Genomic DNA, 24,443 nt, shown 5'->3' with positions numbered 1-24,443 from the left:
TGATGGGGCATCAGCAGTTTTCATTTTATCGACTGACTTCACTTCAGAGCCGACATCTGATTAATTTGTTTTTATACTCCAAGGATGCTAATAAGGTCATTGTTGTTTTGTAGGTACAACTAGTTTTTGGATGTTATTTTTAAAAGCAATAACAGAGTCAAACAAAGCCAATTTCTGAGGTCGGAAAACCTGGATATATTAGCATAAACCAAGGATGGTTAAATAAATGAAAGCATAAACATGTCTATATCTTTAAATCATGATGATATGTGGGGTTTCTTATGTTCCTTTGGCTAATAATGTAAACCTGTAATGCTCCACAGTCTACATCCAAGGCCTGTACTGGCATCTAGTGGATAGTATGTGTACTAAGATTACTATTTTGTGTTTCAACATGTTCTTCAGAGGAGTGGGTAAAATAACCACAAAGGCAATGATTTTGTTATTCTTTGAATACATTTGCTATTTATGGATCAACATATTAGCCTCCTGTTATCAATTCACTCATATTTACTTACCAGTCCAAAACTCCTTGTTAAGTAAACAGCTATTATCCTCATTTTTTAAATGGCAATTCAATTATATTGAACAATCTTGACAATTAGTTAGCACAGTATGCAAATAATAGTAATTGTGTGTGATGTAATGCAACCTTGTTTCTCATAGGCTTATGTCTGACTTGCCCGTTTGTCTATTTATAACAGCTGAACAGACGAGAGGTATTTACATCCACACAGACCCATTTAAACAAACACAAGTCATGCTAACATCGCCAGGGCAGGCAAGGGTAAGTGAGACTGACCTGTATTTATGCTCAAGAGCTTTAACAATAACACAGACGTCTAGAAGCGTGTTACTGGTCTCTCTCGGTGAAGAATACTAATTGTGCATGTGTATTGTCATAACAATGGGTAAACCTGTTTACCGTTCGAAATTCAAAGATTGTCTAATGCAGTGTTTGAAGGTGCATGGTTATTATAACAGTTTTCTTAGACGTTCTGCTATTTTTATGGTCAAATAGTTCATCTAAGCAAAAGTGTTAAGGTTTTATGCTCATTCATCTACAAAGCATTGTCTGTTATGTAAATATTTATTCAGTGCAGTCTGAGAATTGTCTTGTTATGTGGTTTTATGTTGTGTCTGTTCTAGAAAGACAAGTCAATAATTGTCTAGACAATAGCAACACTGGAACATTTCCGAGACTTGTTTCCTTTCAGCGTCTATTCCCTTGTCTCATTACAGAGTCTATTTTCAAACACAAGAAATATCAACAGTCATGGTAAGCTTCGAGTTTCAAAGTAGTCATGTACTTCGTGCTTTCAAACAAGCAAGTGTTATGTATCAAACAATGCAAGTACAATAATGGTTATCTAGTGGGCAACAAATACATGTATTGGATTGTCACCTCCAGGGCAAGAATAGGATTACCAGCTCTGGTCTTCATCCACACTGCGAAAAATGTCATAACCAGCACTGCAAGATTCCAGTAGACATCCCCACATCATGCGTCTTCATTTCCTGCCACCTGCAATGCGGAGCTGCCTTCCACCTTTGTAAAGAGGATGAGCATCGTCTTCTCTGCCCTAAAGAAACAGTACCCTGCATCAACTCTGGTTATGGCTGTCCCATGACCATGACTCGTCAAAGACTTGCCCAGCATCTAGAAGTGTGTCCTGCCAGTGTCATCACATGTACCCTGGAATGGAACCGATGGCCTGTGAACGAGACCGATACCACCTTTTACAGAAATGCCCTCCAGGATCCAGACTGCATGAGTCATTTGGATCTTGCTATGGCCCTTAGAGATCAGAAGCTTCTGTTTAGCTCAATTCAGATGAAGACACTCTTCCCCGAGTTGATAGAGAAGATGGAGGAGCCTGAAGTCCCACTGGATGGTGCGGTAGGAGGTGTTGATCCAGGGAGCTGGGAGTCTCAGAATTTAAACCCCGAGGAGATGTTGGAGAATAGTCTTAATGGAGAGGAGGTACAAGAACTAACTCAAGAGGAAAGGCTGGCCCTGGCTAAAAGTAAAGATGTGGCCTGCTTGGAGAACTACGGGATGTGGGAGAGAATGTTTGCGAAGGAGAAGGAAGGATGCAAGCAAACTGTGAAGAATTTAGAGGATAAAAGTTGTCCGACTAAGGACAAGGAAGACACAAGAGTGACCGCTCAGAATTCCCACGATGCAGAGATTGTCAGAACAGGTTTAGCCCCTTGGCAAGATGGCGTTCTTGACAGACTCCGTAAAGAGGTCAACGTGGCCGAGTATAATATGTATCTGGTGCACAACGGATGCATGCTTATCAACTTTGGCCAGCTGGCTGCTTGCACACCTAAAGAAAAAGATTTTGTTTATGGAAATTTAGAGCCCATCGAAGTTCAAACCATACACTCTTTCAATGTGCCGATGAGCTACAGAGCCAAGCGTAGCCACCTCAAGGATCCATCAAAATTGGTTAAGAAGACAGACCAGAATGTGGACACATCTGATTTAGGCATTGCTATTGAAGAGCTCCCAAAGGCGAATGAGGTAGAGACTACACTGCTATGCTGTCTAGAAAGAGAACTGAAAGGTCATCAGATATGTGAGACTGTTGGAATCGACGGGCTGTATGTTGATTTTGGCACCCAGACCTATGACTTCCATTCTGCTCCATTCAAAAGTGATGCATCTTTGGCTGATGTTGTTGCGGACCAGCCTCAAAACCTACATGTGCAGATTCAGACCGAATGTGTGACTAGGAGACACAATAAATCCTGCTCAGCTTTTACTTACCTGTGCTGTCATGCCTTCAGGCGTGATGAATACCCCTGGCACTTCAGGAACGTGCACGGAGACATCCAGTCATGTCTTACTGGCTGGTTTTTACAGCGGTGCCCGCTGGCTTACCTTGGTTGCACCTTTAGCCAGAAGCAATTTCGACCATCTAAATATCGGGCTACCGTAAGCTATGATACAGATCTTAGCACTTTCATCTTACAACCAGATGTGGCAGCATCACTTTACAAAGGAGTAAGAACCGTTAACAGTGAACGTAAACGAGCAAGGAATTTGGATTCTTTGAGCAGACTCCCTTTTGAGATCTTACATCACATAGTGAGTTTTCTGGATAGTGTGTCTTTGGGTCGTCTGTCTCAGGTTTCCCAGTTAATGAGGGAGGTGTGCTGCACTGTCCTGCAGCAAAAGGGCATGGTGTCCCTCAAATGGGAGAAAAAGACATATTCCCATGGCGGGTTCACCTGGAGGGCCCGAAAAAAGGTAAATGCATTTCTCATATAAACCTGTATGCTGCTATTTTTCCTGTGGAACACAAAACCACACATTTCTAAGAATCTTTAAGATGTTGAAGATATTTTTTGTTGTTGTTGTTAACTATTAAGTTATTAAAAAAACACCATGAACATAGCAAACATAAAACACTTCAAACCTACAAATTTTACAAATGTTCTATTAATTCTATTAAAATCTATTATTGTGCAACCTAATCATAGGTGTAAATTTCATCTAACAGTTATTGCGGGGAGCAGTAAACATAATATTTCTTAAAAGCAATTTTTGAAGGGGACACAAAGATGTTTTGCCTTAAAGACCAAAGTGCCTTAAAGGGGTCATCGGATGCAAAACTCACTTTTACATGTTGTTTAAACATAAATGTGTGTTGGCAGTGTGTGTACACATTCACCCTATAATGATAAAAATCCACACAGTATTTTTTTATCTTTATTAGTAACGTCCCCTTTTTCAAAACAGGCCATTCTCAGCTTCTTGACTGTGTGACGTCACACCGATCAAGGCTGCTCCTACGATAGTTGATTGACATGCCCGTCTTACCTTAGATACACCCTAAACGAGTGAATTGAGAACAATCTGAGTGCCATTGTGTCAAGTCCGGTGCAGGGGAAGACAAGAATGTCTCCGACTGAGTGATTGAAGTTTTCTGTTGTTGGATGTAGTAATGAACATAACAGTCATCATTTACTTCTGACATCTGAGCCGCCGAAGACACAGAGGATTAACGCTATTTTAGTTTTTGAAGGAAATGCGATCTACATAAATGCGTCCATGTTCACGCAAATCATTCGTGATCCAGCTTCACCTACAGCAGAAGTGACGCCATTGTTTCGATGCCAGAGCAGGGATGTAAATTAGACAAGAATATCTTCGATTGAGCGATTGAGGTGTTGTGTTGCTGGATGTAATAATGAACATAGTGGTTGTCATTTACTCCCGACATCTGAGCCGCTGAAGATGCAGTGGATTACATTTGTTTGTGAATGGAATGCGCCTCCCGATGTTCACCTGCTTCACCTATAGCAGAAGTGAATATAAGGTTTTTTTTTTTTATTTATTTTTTTTTTTTATGAATCTCTGTAATCACCTTTCCTAATAATGTGCTAGTTAGCAAGTTTTTATCTGCTAAACATGCTAAATGCGGCTAAAGTAAACAGGCTCGTCACTCCACAGAGAGAAGTGAGGGGCGGGGCAAACAGAGCTCATTTGCATTTAAACTAACAATCCCTCAGAATGGGATGATTTTTGCAGAGCTCATTTTGACAAGGTAAAAAGGGTGTTGTTTTACACAACCATTGAGAATTTTTAATCAAAGTATATTATAGACTTTTCTTTAAGACCCTAAACAATCATGTCAACTTGTGGAAAATGGGCATCCAATGACCCCTTTAATGAAACTCCTATGAGTCTAAAAATCATGTGTGCAGTCACGGTTAAATCCGAAAAAAAAAAAAAATCTTCAATGTTTTCCAGGCCCATCTAATTTTATTTCAGGAGCATTAGCAGTGTCGGAGGGCATGATAAACATCCTAAGTATGTTGCTGCTCTGTTATCTATTCTTTGAGGTATGTGGGTCACAGTGCAGCAGAGAGGACATACATGGGTCACTTTACCCTCCCTGGCTCCAGTTCAGTTAGCTACACATTGTTGAAAATTTGCTGCTGGATGACAGGTGGTCCCTTTCTGAATTAGGCCACTGTCTGGGAAGTAACTGATCTGAGCATTTAACCAGTAGGGGGTGTAACCTGCATAGAGGAAAGCCAATATGAATAGAGCTCTGGAATAGCCTTTGCCATAGTGATAGATTTATAAATGCACCAAACTGACTTAAATTTAATCCTTATAAGAATATATATATATATATATATATATATATATATATATATATATTTTATGGAATGATATAAATAAGTTATATGTTGGACCTTTCTCATCTCCATGTAGACATGGGAGTTTAGCACTCTGTTCTCTCCAGTGGATAAATGGGTCTTTGAAGACATGCCCCCCATGGCAGAGCACCTGAAGGTCTGTCCTTTCTACCAGAAGGAAATCAGAAGTGAACCTGTGGCGTTACCCAGCATGACAGATCTCCAGGACAGAAGAGGAGAGTTCCAGACTCTGATCAATAGTGTATTCACTGCTGACAAGGCACATGGACAATAAGAGATTACTTGTAGCACAATATGTGGACATATGAAACAAAAAAGGATGCCACAAACAATGATCTTATCACATATCTTTTAGATTAATGTATGGTTTAGCTATGTTAATTATGAATGTTGTTTTGAAGGGATTTTCTTTCTTAGGCAAACTGTCCTAAATTTTGACATATATTTGCTGACCTCTAGTGGCTGGAAAATAGACTGTTACATACTCAGGCTTCAAAAATAAATTTACAGATAGTTCAACCAAAAATTAAAAATGTTGTCATCATTTACTCACTCTCATGTTGTTCCAAACCTGTATGAATTTGGTTCTTCTTCTGAACACAAAAGAAAATATTTTGAAGAATGTCGGATGGTAACCATTGTATTCTATAGTATTTTTTTAGTCAGTGGCTACCAGTAATCTTAGGGTGAGTAAATGAAGCCAGAATTAAAATTTTTGGGTGAACTATCACTTTAATATTGTAAATGTATAATTAATGAGATGCTAAAGACCACTGGTGAAGGTGCTTCTATTTTGCATTTGAGAATTATACTATCAGCATAACAATTTGATTGATAAGTTTATAAAAAGCACTGTGTGTATAAAGTGTGTATAAAATCTTCAGTTGTTCTTCAGCATGATTTTAGAATATGTACAAAGGATCACAATAAATGTCACAAATATACTTAACGACATATCTTAAATATTTCTCAATATAATATATTAACTTTTTTTTTCATCATAAAGTCATAAAGTTTCATAAAAAAATTATTCATATCTTCCTGCAGTGCTGTCATAATTTGAACTATTACAAAGTCCAGAATTTATGTAGTCATATGCATGTCATTTTTTTTAAAAGGGGTCATCGGATGCAAAGTTCACTTTTACATGTTGTTTGAACAATAATGTATGTTGGGAGTGTATGTACAAATCTACCCTATAATGATAAAAATCCATGTAGTGGTTTTTAATTAATCTGTAAAAATAATATCCCCTTTTTCAAATCGAGCCGTTCTCAGATGCCTGTCATTGTGGCGTCACATGACAGAGGCCACTCCCACCATAGTTGATTGACATGAGCTCTTACCTCAGAGATCAGCTGTAACAGTCCGACCTCCATTGTTTCGATGCTGGAGCAGGGATGTAAGTTAGAAAGGAATTTCTCCAATTGAGTGATTGAGGTGTTGTGTTGCTGGATGTAATAATGAACATAGTGGTTGTCATTTACTCCCGACATCTGAGCCGCTGAAGATGCAGTGGATTATGTTTGTTTGTGAAGGGAATGCGCCTCCTGATCTACATAAATCCGTCTATGTTCGCGCAAATCATTCGTGATCCAGCTTCACCTACAGCAGAAGTGAGTATAAGGGTTTTGTTTTTTATGAATCTCTGCAATCACCTTTCCTAATAACGTGCTAGTTAGCAAGTTTCGCGGCTAAAGTATACAATCTCTCAGAGCAGCTCGTCACTCCACAGAGAGAAGAGAGGGGCGAGAATTGATCAGAATTGGATGATTTTTGCAGAGCTCATTTTGACAAGGTAAAATGCGTGTTGTTTTACACTACCATTGAGAATTTTTAACCAAAGTAAATTATAGACTTTTCATTAAAGAATCATATCAGCTTGTGGAAAATGGGCATCCGATGACCCCTTTAATTCTCCACATCACCCAAAGTGACAATCACCTCAAAAAGTTTTGACTTTATTCACTTTTGAAAACCAAAAAAAGTACAAAGATAATAAATGTATGCCTTTGTTACAATACCATGTATATATTTATTAGTATATGTTTTCCATCTCTATGGCATGTCTGACATTTCTGGGTTGCGTAGTTTATTGATGACCTCTGACAGCATGCGGTTACATAGGGCAGCGTAGGGGTTCAAGATCACAGCCTGCTGCCTGGCAAACTCATTGCCTAGAGCTGCTGCCTTCTCAAAGTCCACCCGAGCCTCCTCATCACGACCTGACAACCTGAGAAGAAGCCCACGCTGAACCAATGCCTGGCAGGCTGATCGCCCAGCACCACCGCTGAGAGAAATGGCATGCTCCAGATCTTCAATTGCACCTGCAATGTATATTACTTCAGTGAGATAACCCAAAAAATAACTCCACACCATATATTTTCTTTGTTCCGTAAACCCAAAATTATTTTTTTAAACATTTTTTAAACAACCCAGAAAAAGTAAAATAAAATAAAATAAAAAATACTTTGTGGTGGCTTTTCTGCAAAATTAAATTGTATTGCTTCCATCCAATGAACGGGGCTAAAAACATGTTCAGTTTTACCTTGAATCTGAAACAGATTAACATAAGTCTATCAGAAATGAAATATCCTGTAAGTGGCACTAAATTTTTAATGCTGTTTCATGTTTTAAAACATTGTATGACCCAAACTAAACTCTACCCTAAACCTAACATATAGCGTTAAGAAAGTAAAACTAAAATAAACATGGAATAAAAGTGCATTTGCTGAAGCAACCATGCCATTTTAGCTGGCATGTCTGAACTAAATATCACTAAATGTCGCTAAGAAAGCACCAGTTATTACAAAAAAAAAAAAAAAAAAAAAAAAATCACTGAATATAATCAGTTTATATTATAAATTATGTGCACCTCAGAGTGAGCAGACTAAACACAATAAATGCAGTCATTACTTTCAGAAGTGCATGCCTGTTTGGGAATGCAGTTGTGTAAGACAGTTTTCGGAGGCACTTATACAGAAATAATTTGACAACAGTCTTTGCTCGGGCATTTTAAAATGACCATAACACCATTTTTGATGCTGTGCAATGAGATTCGTTCACTGGTTAGTCAAGTTATCTTTTTTGCAGTCAAAAACTGGTTTGTGAATTAAGATATTTTTATTTATTTATTTATTTATTGAAATCTGGCATTTGCATCACTCTTTTCTGATGCAATAATCCCAAAAACGGGGTGATGGAAACAGCTATTGTCACGTAAGTATGTTCTGTTCTGTTTTGGGTTTTGTTCTAGTTCTCCATGTAGCTGTGTTTGACCTAGTTTCCTTTGTTTCTATTTTCCTGCCGCTATTTGAAGAGTTAATTTGCAAAAACAGAGTTGCAAAACAAACTGTTTTTAACAATTTTCCAAAATTATGATTTTTCATTGTGCATTCCCATTAATCTCAATCAAATGATATAAAGTAAAAATAACTAAAATACAGCTGGTCTAACCTCACAATAAAATACAAGAAAAACATGATAACATTAATATATATTATTAACATAACAGAGTTATTGGTTTGTGCAAATAAACTTTTAATTTGTTTCCTAGGTTGCTCGCTGGTTAATTGATTCTGCTCACCTGCCCTTGCTTTTTTGTCTCCTTGTATTTATGGACTTCAGTTTCTGTTGTTTGTTGTCCATTCTTGCCATTGTTTTGGTTAGTTTGCTTTTTTTCATTTTTGTCTTTTAAATTAGCTTTTGTTTTTTGAGTTTTAATAAAACTGCTCGCAAATAGACTCGGCCTTAAATCTTATTTTAATGCATTTTCATTGTGGTCTCTGAAATAAGAACTGCAGAAATTAAAGTTGAATTGCAGAAATTAAAGTTCAGCTGATTCTGGGAGAGAAAGAAGAAGCGTATCACCTTTTGTGTCTCCCTGCAGGCGTTTGGTCTGGGCTCGGTTGTTGTATGCTGAAGCCCTCTGAGGCAGGATCCTGATGGCCTGGTTAAAATGCTGAAGAGCAGCGGGCAGGTCTCCAGACTCAGCAGCCGAAACTCCCTGCAGTTCCAGATCTTTCACCTGTTTCACTAGTTCTGGGTCAAAAACACTGTCTAGAGAAAACGACACGAGGAAAAAAAAAAGAGAACACATCTGTATAGCATTTGAAACTTTTAAGTATGAAAAACCTACAGTAATTTGTCATCTATCTATCTATCTATCTATCTGTCTGTCTAGCGATATGACACATTAAGTGAGAGACTGTTGTTTGTCATTGTTATTTACACAAACTATGCACTTGTAATTTGGTTATGGATCTTTGTCTTACCATCATCTGTCAGCTCATCTTCTTGATTTAATCCAGGGATATCTCCAAAAGGGCTCGTAGGGTTAAAGATGGCCTGTAAAACTGCTCTGTCATGTGCTGATGCCATTTTCCTCTCAACAGTGGACTAACATCCATAAAAGATGCTTTTTTTAAAGGCTGCATTCATTTTTATGGGAACAGAGGCGTTCCCTGCATAACTCCCTTCCAGCGCTTCACACTAGCCAATCAGAAGAGGGGGTGGAAGCAGGACTTTGAGATGGTCTGTGTTTGATTAAGTCAGCTGTGGGATGTCGAGGATCTGAAAGCATGACATGCATGCTGCTCTTGCAAAGTCATTGTGTATAGAACCTTCAGACTTCTCTAGACAGACGGATAGATAAACCCCTTCTGAAACTTAATTTTTAGGGTTCTTTATAGTGTTCCAGCAAGTCTGCTCTCTATCTATCTATCTATCTATCTATCTATCTATCTATCTATCTATCTATCTATCATTTGGTATAAGATTAAGGCAATTTTTTGATCAACAATAAGTTGAACCAAAACATTTAAAGAGAAGTAATTTCTTGACAATTAAAGAAGTGTTATTCTCAGACTTAATGTGGACAATAATAGAAGCACAGAGAACTGTCAGAAGACTTTTTTTTCTTAGCATAAAAGAGAACAATGGTAAAAGAGAAATACCAAATCAGTGTTTAAAGTGTGAAAACAGAGCAAAAGTAACACAAAAGCTCAAAAACAACTTGTGACAATTAAGGCCCCTAATATAATCAGGCCTTCAATTTAAGCTTTTTTTTCAAGCTTTATTTATTTATTTTATTTTTTAGTGCTAGAAAAAGAGGATAAATGCCAAGCAAGTGAGTAAGATGCAGCCTGCAAGTGACAAGCATGATCGCTGTTCACACCAAACTGCCTACTAGCCAAAGCACAATAAACTCATTTAACCTTTTCCGTGGCCCAGATTTGCAAAATATAGACCTCTAGGAATCCATACTCTGGTCTCATGAGACAAAGTAAAAAGTTTGGATCTAACAGCATCTGAAATGTTAGGGTGTTGCTAGAGGAAGAGTACAGTGAGAAGTGTCTGGTTCCCACAGTGAAGTTCAGCGGTAGTAAAGCTTTACTATAGGGATGCATGAATGCTGAAAGTGTGAGGAAGCTTTATTAATAAATACCCACATCACTGTGTGATGTAATACAACAACTTGAAACAGAAGATGCCCTCGCCTCATTCCCTGCATTCTTGGGCATTCTTTCAACATGACAATGACGATATTCATTTTCCCAAGGTGAAAACCCTTTAGTGGACATTTCAACTTAATCTTAAAGGGGTCATCGGATGCAAATGTCACTTTTACATATTGTTTAAAATAAATGTGTGTGTGTACACAACCACCCTATTATGATAAACATCCATCCAGTGTATTTTTGTAATCTTTAAATTAAATATCCCCTTTTTCAAATCAAGCCATTGTCAGCTGAGCCCTAAGTGAGCTGTGAACAGTCTGACTCCAATCACCATTGTTTCAACTCCTGTGCAGGGGGAGACAAGAATGTCTGGTGTTTTTGTACACTACCACTGAGGAATTTTAAGTGAAGTATATTATAGACTTCTTGTTAAGACTAAAGAATCATATCAGCTTGTGGAAAATGGGCATCTAATGACCTCTTTAGCACTCTTGAGCAACTGTGGGGGATTCTGTAAAGCCAAGTTGAGCAACACTCATCATTAAAGACTAGGGAGTTAATCAGGACAGATGTGAGAATTTGTCATAAACTTTTACACTTAGTGGCAAGAAGGGTCAGAGCAGTATACCTAAAATTATGGAGGATATACTGTACTAAGTAGAATGTTATACATTTGTTGAATTTGTTGAACATGCTTATTTCTGCAAGCCTTCATTTGAACAAAACTGATTCATTTACTTACAGATATTAATAACATATAGATCTCTGTTTTTAGTTTATGTATATATATATATATATATATATATATATATATATATGAACATTTGCACTAACACTAACTACTTCCTTCAGCCACGAATGTCCGTCTACCCACATAATTATATAACTTGGCAAATCTAGTCTAACTAAACCTCTTTGGTGTTCTGGTATTAGGTCTCTGTATACAGTATACTCATGAAGGCCATCTGTCCAGAGTGTTTCTGCCACATGCAGCCCAAGATGTTAGGATAGGCTCCAGCATCTTTGCAACCCATAGGACAGGCGGTTTGGAAAAAGGATGGATGGATGGATGGATGGATGGATGGATGGATGGATTACATATGTGCCTCCAGCTGGTGCGCCTACACCAATCAGGATTTATTGTGTACACTTGCATATTATAACTACCTAATTAAATACACTTGTTGTAGGGACTAGTTAATGCGAGTTTATTACAGGTTTAAAATTCCATATCAGTGGACATTCCATAGAAGATATTTTAAAGAATATTGGTAGTCATTTGCGTTCAACAGAAGAAAGAAACTCAAACAGGTTTGGAACAATATGAGGGTAGGTGAATGATGGACTTTATTTATTTATTTATTTATTTATTTTTGAACTATCCATTAACAAGCAGGGGTGCCCAACCCTGTTCCTGGAGATCGACCTTCCTGCAGAATTTAGTTCCAACCCTAATCAAACACACCTGTCTGTAGTCATCAAGTGCTCCTTCAGATCCTAATTAGATGGTTCAGGTGTGTTTGGTCAGGGTTGGAGCTGAACTCTGCAGGAAGGTCGATCTCCAGGATCAGGGTTGAGCACCCCTGCCTTAAAGCATTGCCCACTGGTTATGTAGGCCAATTATAACCTTCACCTGAAGTGGTTGGTGGGAAATGGTTACATTTCTTCTCAGAGCCACATGAGGGCAGCAGACACCTTTTCTTATTTAGTCAGGACTGACCACTATTAGTACTCCTGTGCGGATGAGCTGCTTTTCACGGTTACACCTAGTTTAAGGTTGATTTTGTTAATTTCCAAAAACATTACAAAAAAATAAAAAAAATAAAAATAAAAAAAAAAAGTGCAGGTGTCCTTATCAGCAGTTAAGTTTACAAGTTTATTAAGGCGATGGTCACTTACATTTCAGGACAGAAGACTGTTATGCTTTGATCAAACTAACAGTTTAAATTTAGAAATGTAAGTGATCATCGCCTTCAGCACATATAAACTTAACTGCTGAAAAGTACACCTGTCAGTGTTAATGAACACATATTGCAGAGTTTTTTTAATAAATTACCATTTATGTAAATGGATTTTGTAAAAGTCCAGAGTTTCCGAGCCATTTGCTGCATCCTACAAATAATGAATATGATAAAGCTGAGGTCAAGCACAAAATGTAATGTTCAGCATGTGAATCTGGACGCATTTGTATTGTAGACATTAAATCATCATGATCTTGTCTGTATTTATATTCTCCATATATCTATACAGCAAAAAGTCAGCGATTAACACCAATCAAATTAAGTACTAACACTGGGGGGCACACAATGTGATTTCTCAATGGTAGTTCCATGAAACGATTTAAGCTCAGCATGTACATGTTAGCGTATTTATACCCCTATTCTGTTTCAGAGGCATGGCAGAGGGATCGTTGGTTCAGATCACTCCCTGACCACCTTGTGAAAAACACTGATGATGACAAATGAACACGGAACAGAAATCACGTCCCCTTGCCCCTGTACAACTGATCTGCCCAACATCTGCACATCACCCACGCATAAATTAGCATGCATTTACATAGCAAAGCATGGTAGATGCAATCTCTTATTCAAAGCAGACCAGCTTCTCTCTATTAGAAGCAGAGACTGTCACAACATGACATGACTCAGTTTTCAACTGTGGGACACCTACAGGTTCAAAAACAATGATATGGCAAGCATATATATCATTCCCTTTTTAATGAGCAGATAGGTATAAGTATCATATATAATCAGTAACTTTGTTCTTTATATTTCATCAGTTATTTTAAAGTTAATTGCATTTAATGCATATGAGCATTACATTGAACTATAGCACATTTTGATGCATTTGAAATTAATATGGTATCGGTCTAAAAACATTAAATTTAGTTTGCATTTAAGTGTTATTTAAAGTGTATAATTTCCATAACTTATTTTAAAGGTAGTTATTTTCTCAAGGATATGTTCTAAAAACAAGTGTGTGTGTTACCTTCTACATTTTTGAATGCTATAATTGGTTTGCTGTTTAAATTTAGCTGAAAAGCATGTAACAGCCTAATGGCAGGTTCCCAGTGCGATAAATTGCTCCATATATATTACCATATATATATATGTCACATGCTGTGTGCGGAATAACCAGGATCTCTTTTTTCCCCTTGCAGTAATGATGGAAATGTTCAGTCGCTTTTTGATGTCAACGACTTTAAAGATATATACCTATGAACTGTCCACAGGAGTAGAAAGTGTGATAACTAGCTCCACTCTCCCCTGTGCTACATACATAAGCTACATATATAATAATTATATATGTCAGTCTTTAATATCCTGCATTTCTCAGCCCAGCGTGACAAACTGGAATTACAAACGAGCTCCTGCTAAGGACATTGACGATATATTTATGCATTTACATAATATTAGCAGCACCAAACATGCAACACAGCTGGTGGCAGGACACAATCGTATTACAACTGAAAGTAATTACATGAAAGAGAGTGAGATTCACAGTGTACACCAGGAGAAATGTGTAACTGGAAACATCTGTGACTCAGATAGACGATATATATAAAATGTAATATAAAATCAGGATGCAAACTCAAAACCAGTGTATTAACAAGGGAGAATTATGTTTCTGTACTGTAACTTTATTTTATCTACTCAGAGCCACATGAGGGAGCTCTGGATTAGTCCATCCTTCTGTTTCTCCACCTCACTTCAGAATGCAAAAAAAAAAAATATTTACATTGTGCAATTATTATTGTGTTAATGTCTCAATTCTTCATGGTATAGATTCAGGTCCATAGATTTCGGTCCGTATTAACATCATAGCATCATGTAGTTGCAGATCCATGATGCAAATCTCCTGTTCTGGTATATCCCAAAGGTGCTCTCACAAGATGGGTAAGCTGTGGTCATAAAGGGATGGGCTTGGTCAGCAACAGTACTCACACCATTTTACCACCAGCAGCAGCCTGAACCATTGATACAAGGCAGGGTAAATCCAGGCTTTCATGTTGTTTACGCCAAATTCTGACCTTACCATCCAAATGTCACAGCAGAAATCAAGACTCAATAGATCAGGCAACCTTTTTCCAGTCTCTATTGTCCAATTTTCATGAGTCAGTGTGCGGTGTAGCTTTGGTTTTCTGCTCTTAGCTGACCCAGTGTGGTCTTCTGCTGCTACAAAACACATCTGCTGCAAGGTTTAATGTGATGTACATAATGTTCAGAGATGCTCTTTTGCAAACAGTACCTCAGCTGTAACAAGTGGTTATTTAAGTTCCTGTTGCCTTTCTATCAGCTCAAACCAGTCTGGCCACTCTCCTTTGACCTCTGACATCAAGGAATTTTTGCCAACAGAACTTCCACTCACTGGGTATTTTCTCTTGTTTGGACAATTCTCTGATAAATCCTGCCTCTTGTGTTAGTCAGCATTCGCTAATCAGTCTGAATGAACAATATAATGTCATTAATGGAAAGACTAATTTAAAAAGGTAAGTAAACAACTCACACACATAGATATAACCACTTTGTCACGTCAAAATAAGACTTAAAATGGCATGGCAACCTGTGGAAGTTTTTATTGAGTAATCAGCTTTGTCAAATTTAAAGGGGTCATCAGATGCCCATTAGGTCTTAATGAGAAGTCTGTAACATACTTTGTTAAAAAATTTATCAGTGATAGTGTAAAAAACACCCTTTTTACTTTGTCAAAATCAGCCTTTTTTAGAGCGATCCGTTTTGTTGCATTTGCCTTTAAATGCTAATGAGCTCTGCTCGCCCCGCTCCACTTTTCTGTGGGCTGAGGATCCGTTGTTTATTTTAGCTGCATTTAGTCAAGCTTAGCCACAAAACTTGTTAAGTAGCACATTATTAAGAAAGGCGATTTGGAAAGATGCATAAAAGATCCTTATACTCACTTCTTCTGTAGGTAAAACTGGATCACGAATGATTCACATTAACAGATTCATGTATGTAGATCAAGGATCTTCAAAAACGAAAGTTAATCCTCTGTGTCTTCAGTGGCTCAGATGTCAGGAGTAAATGACGACTGCTATGTTGATTATTACATCCAACAACAGAACATCTCAATCGCTCAATCAGAGACATTCTTGTCTTCCCCTGCACTGGAGTCGACGCAATGGTGATCAGTGTCGGACTGTTCACAGCTCAGTCAGGACGGGTCAAAGGTAAGACGGCTGTGTCAATTAACTATCAAGGGGTGATAGCTGGTTCAGGGTTGGCATCATCTGAGGTCCTATGAGGGGTTGGCATCATCTCTTCTCAGGTGTTCGGTCATCTTTCGGTCATATTTCGTAGCTTGGCAATGTTTCGAAGATGGAAGAATATTGTTTTTGTAACATAGGAAATACAATTTTCAAAAGTTGCTGGCTATTATAACACCCACATTTTTAACTGTAGTGGAAGCAACATTTTATCCATCTATCCAAACTGTAATCTAAGAGACTCTATATACTTTTTGATCCATTAAGTACTATCTCTGTCTTATCTGAATTTACTGAGAAAATTATTGGTCATCCAATATTTTACTTTATTTTTTGTACATCTTTCACAAAACCACAAGTCATCTCAACACTTCACACCTTAGTATGCAAGAGAAAGCTTGTGTGTCAGATTTGTGGTCTGTGTGTATATTTGTTCTGTTTTGTCCTTTGTCCCATGTGGTACAGTGTGAATGTGAACGTTTGCAAGATGCTATTACCGTAAATGTCACTGCATCAGCGCCACTTTTCCAGATTATGTCAATACCAGCTGACATCTGTGCATTCACAGACAATAAAACCAAGCCAGAAGAGATTGAACATGGCTGCAGGACAAGAGGGAAATTAAGAAGGAATAAAAGAAAGCTGACCTTAGAGACAGGCACTAGCTTTGGCGTTCATTCAAACTGAATATTCCCCATTTATTTTTAACTGGGGAGTGAGGAAAACACACATATCTCATTAAAACCAGTATGGATTCACACATGCTTGGAGTCTAAATTATCATATGGAAAGTGGGGTGAGAACACAGCTGTCTCAGGCTGACGTGTTTGGAGAGCTGCTGTGGAAGCACTTCATCTGAAGCAGTACATATATGGAGGTCAGTAATTTATTTTTTAAAGAAATTAATACTTTTATTCAGCAAGAATGCATTAAATTGATCAAAAGTAATAATAAAGACTTCCGTTTTAAATAAATGCTGTTTAAATGCTTTTAAACTTGCTACTTTTAAATTTCTGAATTTTAATACATTTAATGTTTTACAATGCATTATGCCTTTGAGTAAAGTCCCATTATGCTTATCATTAATCATTCATTCATGCATCACCTCTTATGTACAGTATGAAACTCTCACATTAAAAAAAAAAAAAAAAAAAGATCACACTTCAAGCGTTAACAGGTTTCTATTCAATTCCCTCACGTTTCCTTAGTTCTGAGAGCTTCTGTTTCTTGTTATTTTCTGTTACTTAAGTAATGCCATGCTGTGGATATCATTTTAATCCTTAGGGGGTTATGTTGTGTATTGACTCTGTGTGAAAATCTGACATCAAAGCCTTGACTAGCTAATCCATGCCTGCCCCATGGAGTTGAACAGAGGTTTGGATGTGTGGATACCTGGGCGGCGGAGCTGTAGATACTAGTGCGGTGCAGAAGGGTCACCGCCACTTGGCTGTGCAGGGGCATTCTGAGCGGGATTAGAGCAGCGTAATCCGCTCAATGAAGACGCGGTGAGAAATATATACACACCAACACACATGTGTACAGAGGTTGAGCTGATAAACAGAAAATATTGGCTCAGTTCCAAACACTAGACACTTAAATATAAAGGTTACACTTAGAACCAAAAGCAAATTACTGATGCCATATAAGGAGAGTAAGTTTAAGTGTTTAAAGACCTTGACTAATGTGCAATGTTGATTGCATGTCTGACACTGGCCAAAAAAAAAAAAAAAATCTTCCTTAAAATTTAGAATGAATTTTACCTTAGCCACTTTTCCATTGCTGGCCCGAATGGTTCTAAGAACAGTATAGAAAGGATACAGTTACATTTCCGACAGAAATTTTCTAACAACATGCTAATCATGCTAGCAAAATGCTAGCAACATTCTAATCACATTATAGAAACATGTTAGCAACAAGCTAATCATGCTAGAAACATGTTAATTATGCTAAAAAAAATGCCAGCAACTTAATAATCATGCTACAAACATGTTATTTACTTCTATTTTGTCTATCTATCTAAATTTTCAAACTTCAAGCTTTTACAACTGCTAGCTATATTATATTCTATTCTATTATATTATATTATATTATATTATATTATATTTATTATTGTTACAAATCTGGTCGGTGACCTGCGGTCCGCTCACCACCAGATGTCGCTCTCACCCTGTTATAACACTCAGACTGTTGCACCACACCCCGGACTACATTCCCCGTCATTCAGCGCGCTGATTGGGTCAGCACCTGTGACCAATCAGCAGCGCTATAAAAGCCCCGGTCTTTCCCCTTGCAATCCACAAAGTATTGTGTTTTGTATTGTTGTTGCTATTTTCATTGTTATTGTTCCTAGTTCCCTAGTTTCCAAGTTCCCTGTGTTTAGCTTTCTCGCCTGGCCTTCTCGTCTCGACTGTCTTGCCGCCTGCCTACTGGAATCTTGCTCGTTTCTCGGATTAATCCCTACATCTTGCCTTTGACATGCCTGTTTGCTACTGTTTTGACCCTGCCTGTTCGACCATGTTTTTGTCTCGTCCCATTAATAAAAGCTCGCAGATGGATCCGCTCGCCTCTCGTCTCACTCACTCCGTTACAATTATATTATATTATATTATGGACGAGAGACTAAGTTTAAGAATAAATGCTGTATTAGACGCAGGTGCACTCGCTCAGTAAGTCTATTTCATAATACTCTACATAATAAAGCAAGCTTTTAAAACAGTAAGCAACTCAACGTTCCTTCATTACTAGTTTTTTTTTTTTTTTTTTAAGAAACTCTGTGGTTGTTTCTTATTCATTTACACCGTTGAACTGTTGTATTGCACAATATTACATGCGGAGCCATGCATTTTGGCTCTTTATCAGTGTGGCTGTGATTACCTACGGCCGAATCACAGCTGTGCTGATATAGAGCCATATTGCATAACTAAGAGTATAATATCACTCAGGGGTCTCCAAACTTGGTCCTGGAGGGCCTGTGTCCAGCATAGTTTAACTCCAACCCTAATTAAACACACCTAAACTAGCAAATCAAGATCTTATGCTGCGTTCCACATGAGGTCAGAATTGGGAGCACTGGAGTTGAAATGCTACATTTCAAAACTCAGTGAATTCCAGTCCATCATATGTCAAGTTAAAATGTTGACCTCATGATTTCGCCATGACACAATGAGAGCATTTTGTGCTTTTATTTCAATTATGGCAAAAACAGAAAAAAAATGCTGCCATTTTACACTGATTGTAAGCCTAAAGTTCACAAAAATATGAACTGTTTTTTCATATCTGATTGGTTAATCACAATCCAGGAACATGTCGTACTTGGTAAAATCAGGTTCTAGCGTAATGACGCATGAAACGAGTGGTTCTTTCTTTTGAATAAAGTGTTATATAAATGCATGTCCTGTCATTATAAAACTCTCCTTTTACTCTGTGTCTATAAAGTGGAGCATGACAGCCTTCACCAGTCCTTGTTTTGGATTGACATGTCATCCACAAGCAACCTGTTTTGTAGGCGGGAAGTGGCATTTTTACTGCGTGATAAATATGAGTAGCACAGCACAGCGGTTTATATGTATATTTATCCAGAAATGGACAAATATTAATTCTGCTGTTAAGTTCACAGGTTGGATGTTCAATTTCAAGTGGTGTTCTAGACATTATTTCCAAGTAGGAGGTTGGTGTTGAGGCAAGCTGAGGCTGAACTCTACAAGACAGAATTTGGAGACCCCTGATATTGCTTATATTTTATAATCTATTACACATTTATATATGCCCCTCATCTATAATGTAAATTGTAATATAATATTTTTAATCACTCGCCACATGATGTTCCCAGTTCTGATTGTTTTAAAGGTGCCTCCGATTATTTGGAGCAGTCAGATGTGTCAAAACTCATTCAGTCTGCACTCAGACCACTAAAACCAGCCAGCAACTGTTTACTGTTTGGAAGAGCTTTCACATCATGAACGCTGTCTAGATAGCTCACTGGAACAGAGCCAATGCGTAGGTTGAGCTGCCATGATTTTCCAATGCACAGACAGCACTCTGTTTGACAAAAGTCATAAAAGCTCTTACTATAGTCGTCTTCTGAGTGATGACATTTCTGCAGCAATTCAGAGTGACATTAATTAAGCCATTGCATTAAAGTTAAGAAACGATGGAGATAGATAGCAAATGAATAGCGCCTTGTCACTACACTTATATACAGAAACACTTTATAAGAAAATGTGACTTGAGAGATGGTTTTAGATAAATTTATTTATTTTTTAGTAATATAATTGCATAGTGAGTGATGTCATTACACAGCATGAACAATTTTATGATTCACTTACAAAACTGCAGAATTAAACTGGAACTATCTGAGGAAAACAGTCAAGAATTTATGCTCTCTCATTTCAACAGAACAAGCCTTTGAGATAAAAGTGCAAATTAGATTTTTTTTTTTTTCAGTCTCTTTTTAAACAACTTAAAACCACACAAAGTTTTGCAGATGATTATGAATTTACCAAATCAAATGCTTGAAGCATCCAAACTATTACTGATAAGTCACTGAACATAAATGATGCAGTTTGGAGGTTCAGAATTAATAACACCAGCAGGTTTTATCAGAATCTGGTTTGATTAAAGCAATAATTCATTTAGTAAGGCTTTATTTAAGGTTGTATTTTTGCGTGAACACTTCCTTTAAGTTAAGTTCCTTTAAATTTAAAATAGCACACAACTACACATTTCAAGCAACTCAACAAGCACTCATTAAAAGTGTGAACCCTGATCTCATATCTCACTCATGGCCGCAAGCTCCAGCTGCCAGCTGTGTGAATTCTCTCTCGCTATATGGTTATATATATATATATATATATATATATATAGTGGCAATCACAGTCTCAATGCCATCTAAGAGATGAATAGTGATTGTGAATGTTTGTCCATTAGCCATAGATAATCCATAGATAATTCCATTAGATAATCAGATTTTTTTTTTTTCCCCCACCTCACAGAATAGAAAATGTTTCTAGCCTGCAACCTTCAGTGAGCTGTCACAGCCAGTTCAGTATTATAGAGTACCAACTGAAAGCAACATCTGTGTGTGTGCTCACCTGTGTCCCTCAATCTCCCCAGAGGCTGCTGGTCATTTTGGGGTCAAAGTTGTGAGCGTACACAAGCACTGTAAAAGAATAGTGCTCTGGAGATTCTTTTATTAGAAGTGGAATGAGATTTTTCTCACTTTGATGTAACATGATTGCTCACTCTCTCTTGCCTAAGGGTGAATGTGGGCTGTCAACATAAATAAATAAAGAGGAGAATAAATGTGGCACCCTTTTATCCATATTGTGGAAGAGTAAAGATCGCTGCTAATATGTCATCATCTTAATGGCTTGGATTTGATTCAGTTCAAATCATCTAGCCCTTATGCCATATTTACAAGCCAGGGTAATTCATTAAAATTGCTATGTTGGGAAATTCTAAACTTGGTGTGGGGAACATTTAAAAACCAAAATGGCTGATTCTCACCTCCCACCCATCAAGGTTATGGCATCCTGCCAACAGTATTCAATTCAAGTCAACAACTAAAAATCAATGAATTGCACTGCCAATTGCGCTTAAATATTTCGATCATTTAGCTCATATCACATCAAATGGTGCAAATGATTATTGTTATACTTTGTTTTCAAATTGTTAATGTTAACAACATCATCACTGCGTGATATGTATATAGTGTGCATTAGAGTAACCTGTAGATTTCAATTTCTGTAGTCTAACCATTCAAATTTCATATTAGGAAATTGTTCTTTTAACCCAAAAGCAAATGAATGTTCCTTAGAACTCACTTGCTGTGAGAAAAGGCTATAAATGATCTGCCACCTGCAGCATGCTCGTATGCAATATAGCATACTAGCTGGGACTCCTTTATGTTTACAGACGTGATGTAATGACGCCAAGACGAACAGCGGGATGCTTGTATTTCCTGCAAAAACCTACCAGTACCACTCAAATAAGAAGCAATATTAAAAGCTTACTGTTGTGAATCGGGCAAAGGTAAAGAGATTGGCTGGTTGACACTGGCTGGTTATGTACTTGCTCAAAAATTTATTTTGGATCATTTTTAATCAGAAAAAAAGTTATGGACTGCAGCTTAAAATGCAATTTAGAGGCTAGTTGTTTAATACCAATATTAATGTTTTTAAATAATAAATAAAATGTTTATTATAGCCATAAAATGTTGTGGACAAATGGTAGGGGTGTGCAGGGCACAAACTGTGCTGGGTTAGTTGTAACACGTGGTTTAAATATTTTTACACATGCTAGCATAACAAAATTTATGGTATTTCCTATCTATATCTGTGGCATATATGCTGATGCAGATATATATGTGATAGGCTCGTATCGGCCAATAAAATCTGCAAAACAATAAATTGGTCAGGATCTAAACACAACAGAGAAAAAAAGGTGCCAAAAGAAAAAAAAAAAAAATTCTGAATATTTATTTTACCATAGAAAAAGTAAATTTCTGGCTGAAGTAAATTTTTCATCTCAGTTTTTAGTATTTATTTAAAATGAAACAGATCTGCTAATATTTTATTCTCCAATCAGATTAGTTTGTTTTTTGTTTTTTTTAATACTGACTAGCAGAAGACACTTTTAAGTTTTAGTTAAAAAGTTCTAACACAACGTTACAATGTGCCCCACTGTTACTAAACTATGCTATTATATGACATCAGTGAATTTATAGTAATTTATAGTATTTACTTTTTTATTTTAATGAGAAACCGGGAGAAACGTGAATAAAGACTGACAGTCAATGTTTAATGTTCAGAAATTACTATTTCAAAATGTAAAGCATTTTGGCTCGTCTGCTTGTCTCCCGTTTTGTGAGAGCTGTGTGTGGAGGGAGGAGAGTGTTGTGTTCAATCTCATCTCTAGTGTTCATCTGTTTTTCTGAATGTCTGAATGTGTTTCTTCATCTATTTGCCCACATTGTTTTGAACTATGCTGTATAGCCTTGCCTTGCAATCAGAGCCTTCCCAAGCATGATTCATTGTCAATCTTCAAAATTATATTATAAACACCATTATTTTAAAGAAAAACATATACACTGTAATTATTAAACAAAGCAACATATTTGTGCTAGTTAAGTGTGAAATTAACGTGGATAAAAAAAAAAAAAAAATGACATTCTTAATCCCATGTGGATTTACACAAACTTAGAAAGTCAAGAAGTGTTAGGTTGTGTCCCTCTCTCCCCAACTCCTTTCGTGGTGACTTGTTAATACATGTAAATTAATGATACCTACTAGTAATGAGTGATGAGCCCAAACACTGGAATTAAACATATAGGAAATCATTAGACCTACCTAAGCGAAAAGCTGTCTCCTAAACCTAGAACGCCGAATCCACGTATAGTAAAAGGAGGTAGAAAGAAATCAGTCCAATGCAATCCATTGTAGCCTATGATATCCTGCAATACTTTACATGTATTTCTGAAATGTTGCAGAGAACTGGGTGAATTAACTGACATCTGATTGAAAGCAACTTCCTAAACCAGTAAACCTAAAAGGATTTTGAATTACTGGCATAAAATAAGATCTGTGACCAATAAAAGTTTATGATGCTTTCTATACATTTTGTTCACCAAAGTAAAAAAAGCTAAACATTAGGCTATACTTTAAATGAACTACACTATACTACAAGTTACATGACATCACCACCATTAAGTTCTGACAACTTTTTAAGTAAAAAAATAAATTAATAAAAAAAAGTTTGAGTAGAGTAGTTTGTAAGAGTGCAATTAACACAAAGAGGCTCTAAAAGCAGACAAGTGATTAGATGAATTTTCCTGTTCACTGTAATGACTTTAATGTGCCATTCTTTGTAGTCCTATTTAGACACTTGTTAGAAACAACATGTTTAAAGACAAGTAAAAGCTTTAAAACAAAGGGTTGTCACACTTTGCTACTAGTTAGGAACGAGAAATGAGGATATGCGGGTAAACACAAAACGAGAGCCTTTGATAATCCAAGACAGCACACAGGTCAAGCAGGAACAAACGCGTAGCACAACATATGATGATAAACACCGGACAGAAAGCAAGGGGCACACTATAAATACACAACTCAATGAGAATAATAGAGGAAACATAGGTGAACCCCCATGGAAGGTGTGTCCTTAGGAACAACATAGGGAAAGATGAGTGGGAACTTAAGAGGAGGCACGGGAGGAAGTCAGATAACCCGGAGGAGGATGAGGAACCTAGTCCAGAGTGGAGAAAATGGAGGGAGGAGCCAAGGAGGACACAGGAGGAGCCAGGGCGGATCAGACGGAGGGAGGAGCCAGGGAGACGACACAAGGGACTTGGAGTACGAGGAGCCAGGTGGGACCCCAGCCACAGCCATGGTGACGACCCACAGTGGAGCTGACGGAGGGAGGAGCCATGGAGGAGGAAGCCACGGCGACAGAGGGCCAGGGTACCACCTCAGCGACAGAACTGTACCTTTTTTTCTAAGAGTGTGGGGAAATACAGAAAAGAAAAAAAAAAAAAACACTTAACAAAATGCGGAAACAAAACCAAGAGGAGACGCGCAATAAAACTG

At 37.4% G+C, this 24,443-nt stretch overlaps 2 protein-coding genes across 2 annotated transcripts; one reads left to right on the top strand and one right to left on the bottom strand.

Moving 5' to 3' along the window:
• Positions 1–741: 741 nt before the first annotated feature.
• On the top strand, positions 742–6,174 carry LOC127180897 (F-box only protein 40). The gene is made up of 4 exons (XM_051135286.1): positions 742–787; positions 1,243–1,279; positions 1,412–3,259; positions 5,237–6,174. The coding sequence occupies exons 2-4, from the start codon at positions 1,277–1,279 to the stop codon at positions 5,453–5,455; spliced, it is 2,070 nt and encodes a 689-aa protein (XP_050991243.1). The 5' UTR covers positions 742–787; positions 1,243–1,276; the 3' UTR covers positions 5,456–6,174.
• Positions 6,175–7,126: 952 nt separating this feature from the next.
• On the bottom strand, positions 7,127–9,643 carry ttc36 (tetratricopeptide repeat domain 36). Its single transcript, XM_051135307.1, has 3 exons — positions 9,456–9,643; positions 9,052–9,240; positions 7,127–7,508 (listed from the first exon to the last, which is right to left on the bottom strand). Exons 1-3 carry the CDS (start codon positions 9,559–9,561, stop codon positions 7,240–7,242), a joined length of 564 nt encoding a protein of 187 aa, XP_050991264.1. The 5' UTR covers positions 9,562–9,643; the 3' UTR covers positions 7,127–7,239.
• Positions 9,644–24,443: the final 14,800 nt, after the last annotated feature.

Source organism: Labeo rohita, chromosome 18, assembly GCF_022985175.1.
Source record: "Labeo rohita strain BAU-BD-2019 chromosome 18, IGBB_LRoh.1.0, whole genome shotgun sequence".
NCBI lineage: Eukaryota > Metazoa > Chordata > Actinopteri > Cypriniformes > Cyprinidae > Labeo > Labeo rohita.
The sequence above is the reverse complement of the archived record's forward strand: the minus strand, read 5'-3'. Positions and strand labels throughout refer to the sequence as shown.

Coding starts and splice junctions, on each gene's coding strand:
- LOC127180897 (XM_051135286.1), top strand. Junction 3,260..5,236: donor CCTGGAGGGCCCGAAAAAAG/GTAAATGCATTT, acceptor ATCTCCATGTAG/ACATGGGAGTTTAGCACTCT.
- ttc36 (XM_051135307.1), bottom strand. CDS start 9,561: ATGGCATCAGCACATGACAGAGCAGTTTTACAGGCCATCTTTAACCCT. Junction 9,241..9,455: donor AGATGAGCTGACAGATGATG/GTAAGACAAAGA, acceptor CGTTTTCTCTAG/ACAGTGTTTTTGACCCAGAA. Junction 7,509..9,051: donor CCTGCAGGGAGACACAAAAG/GTGATACGCTTC, acceptor TATACATTGCAG/GTGCAATTGAAGATCTGGAG.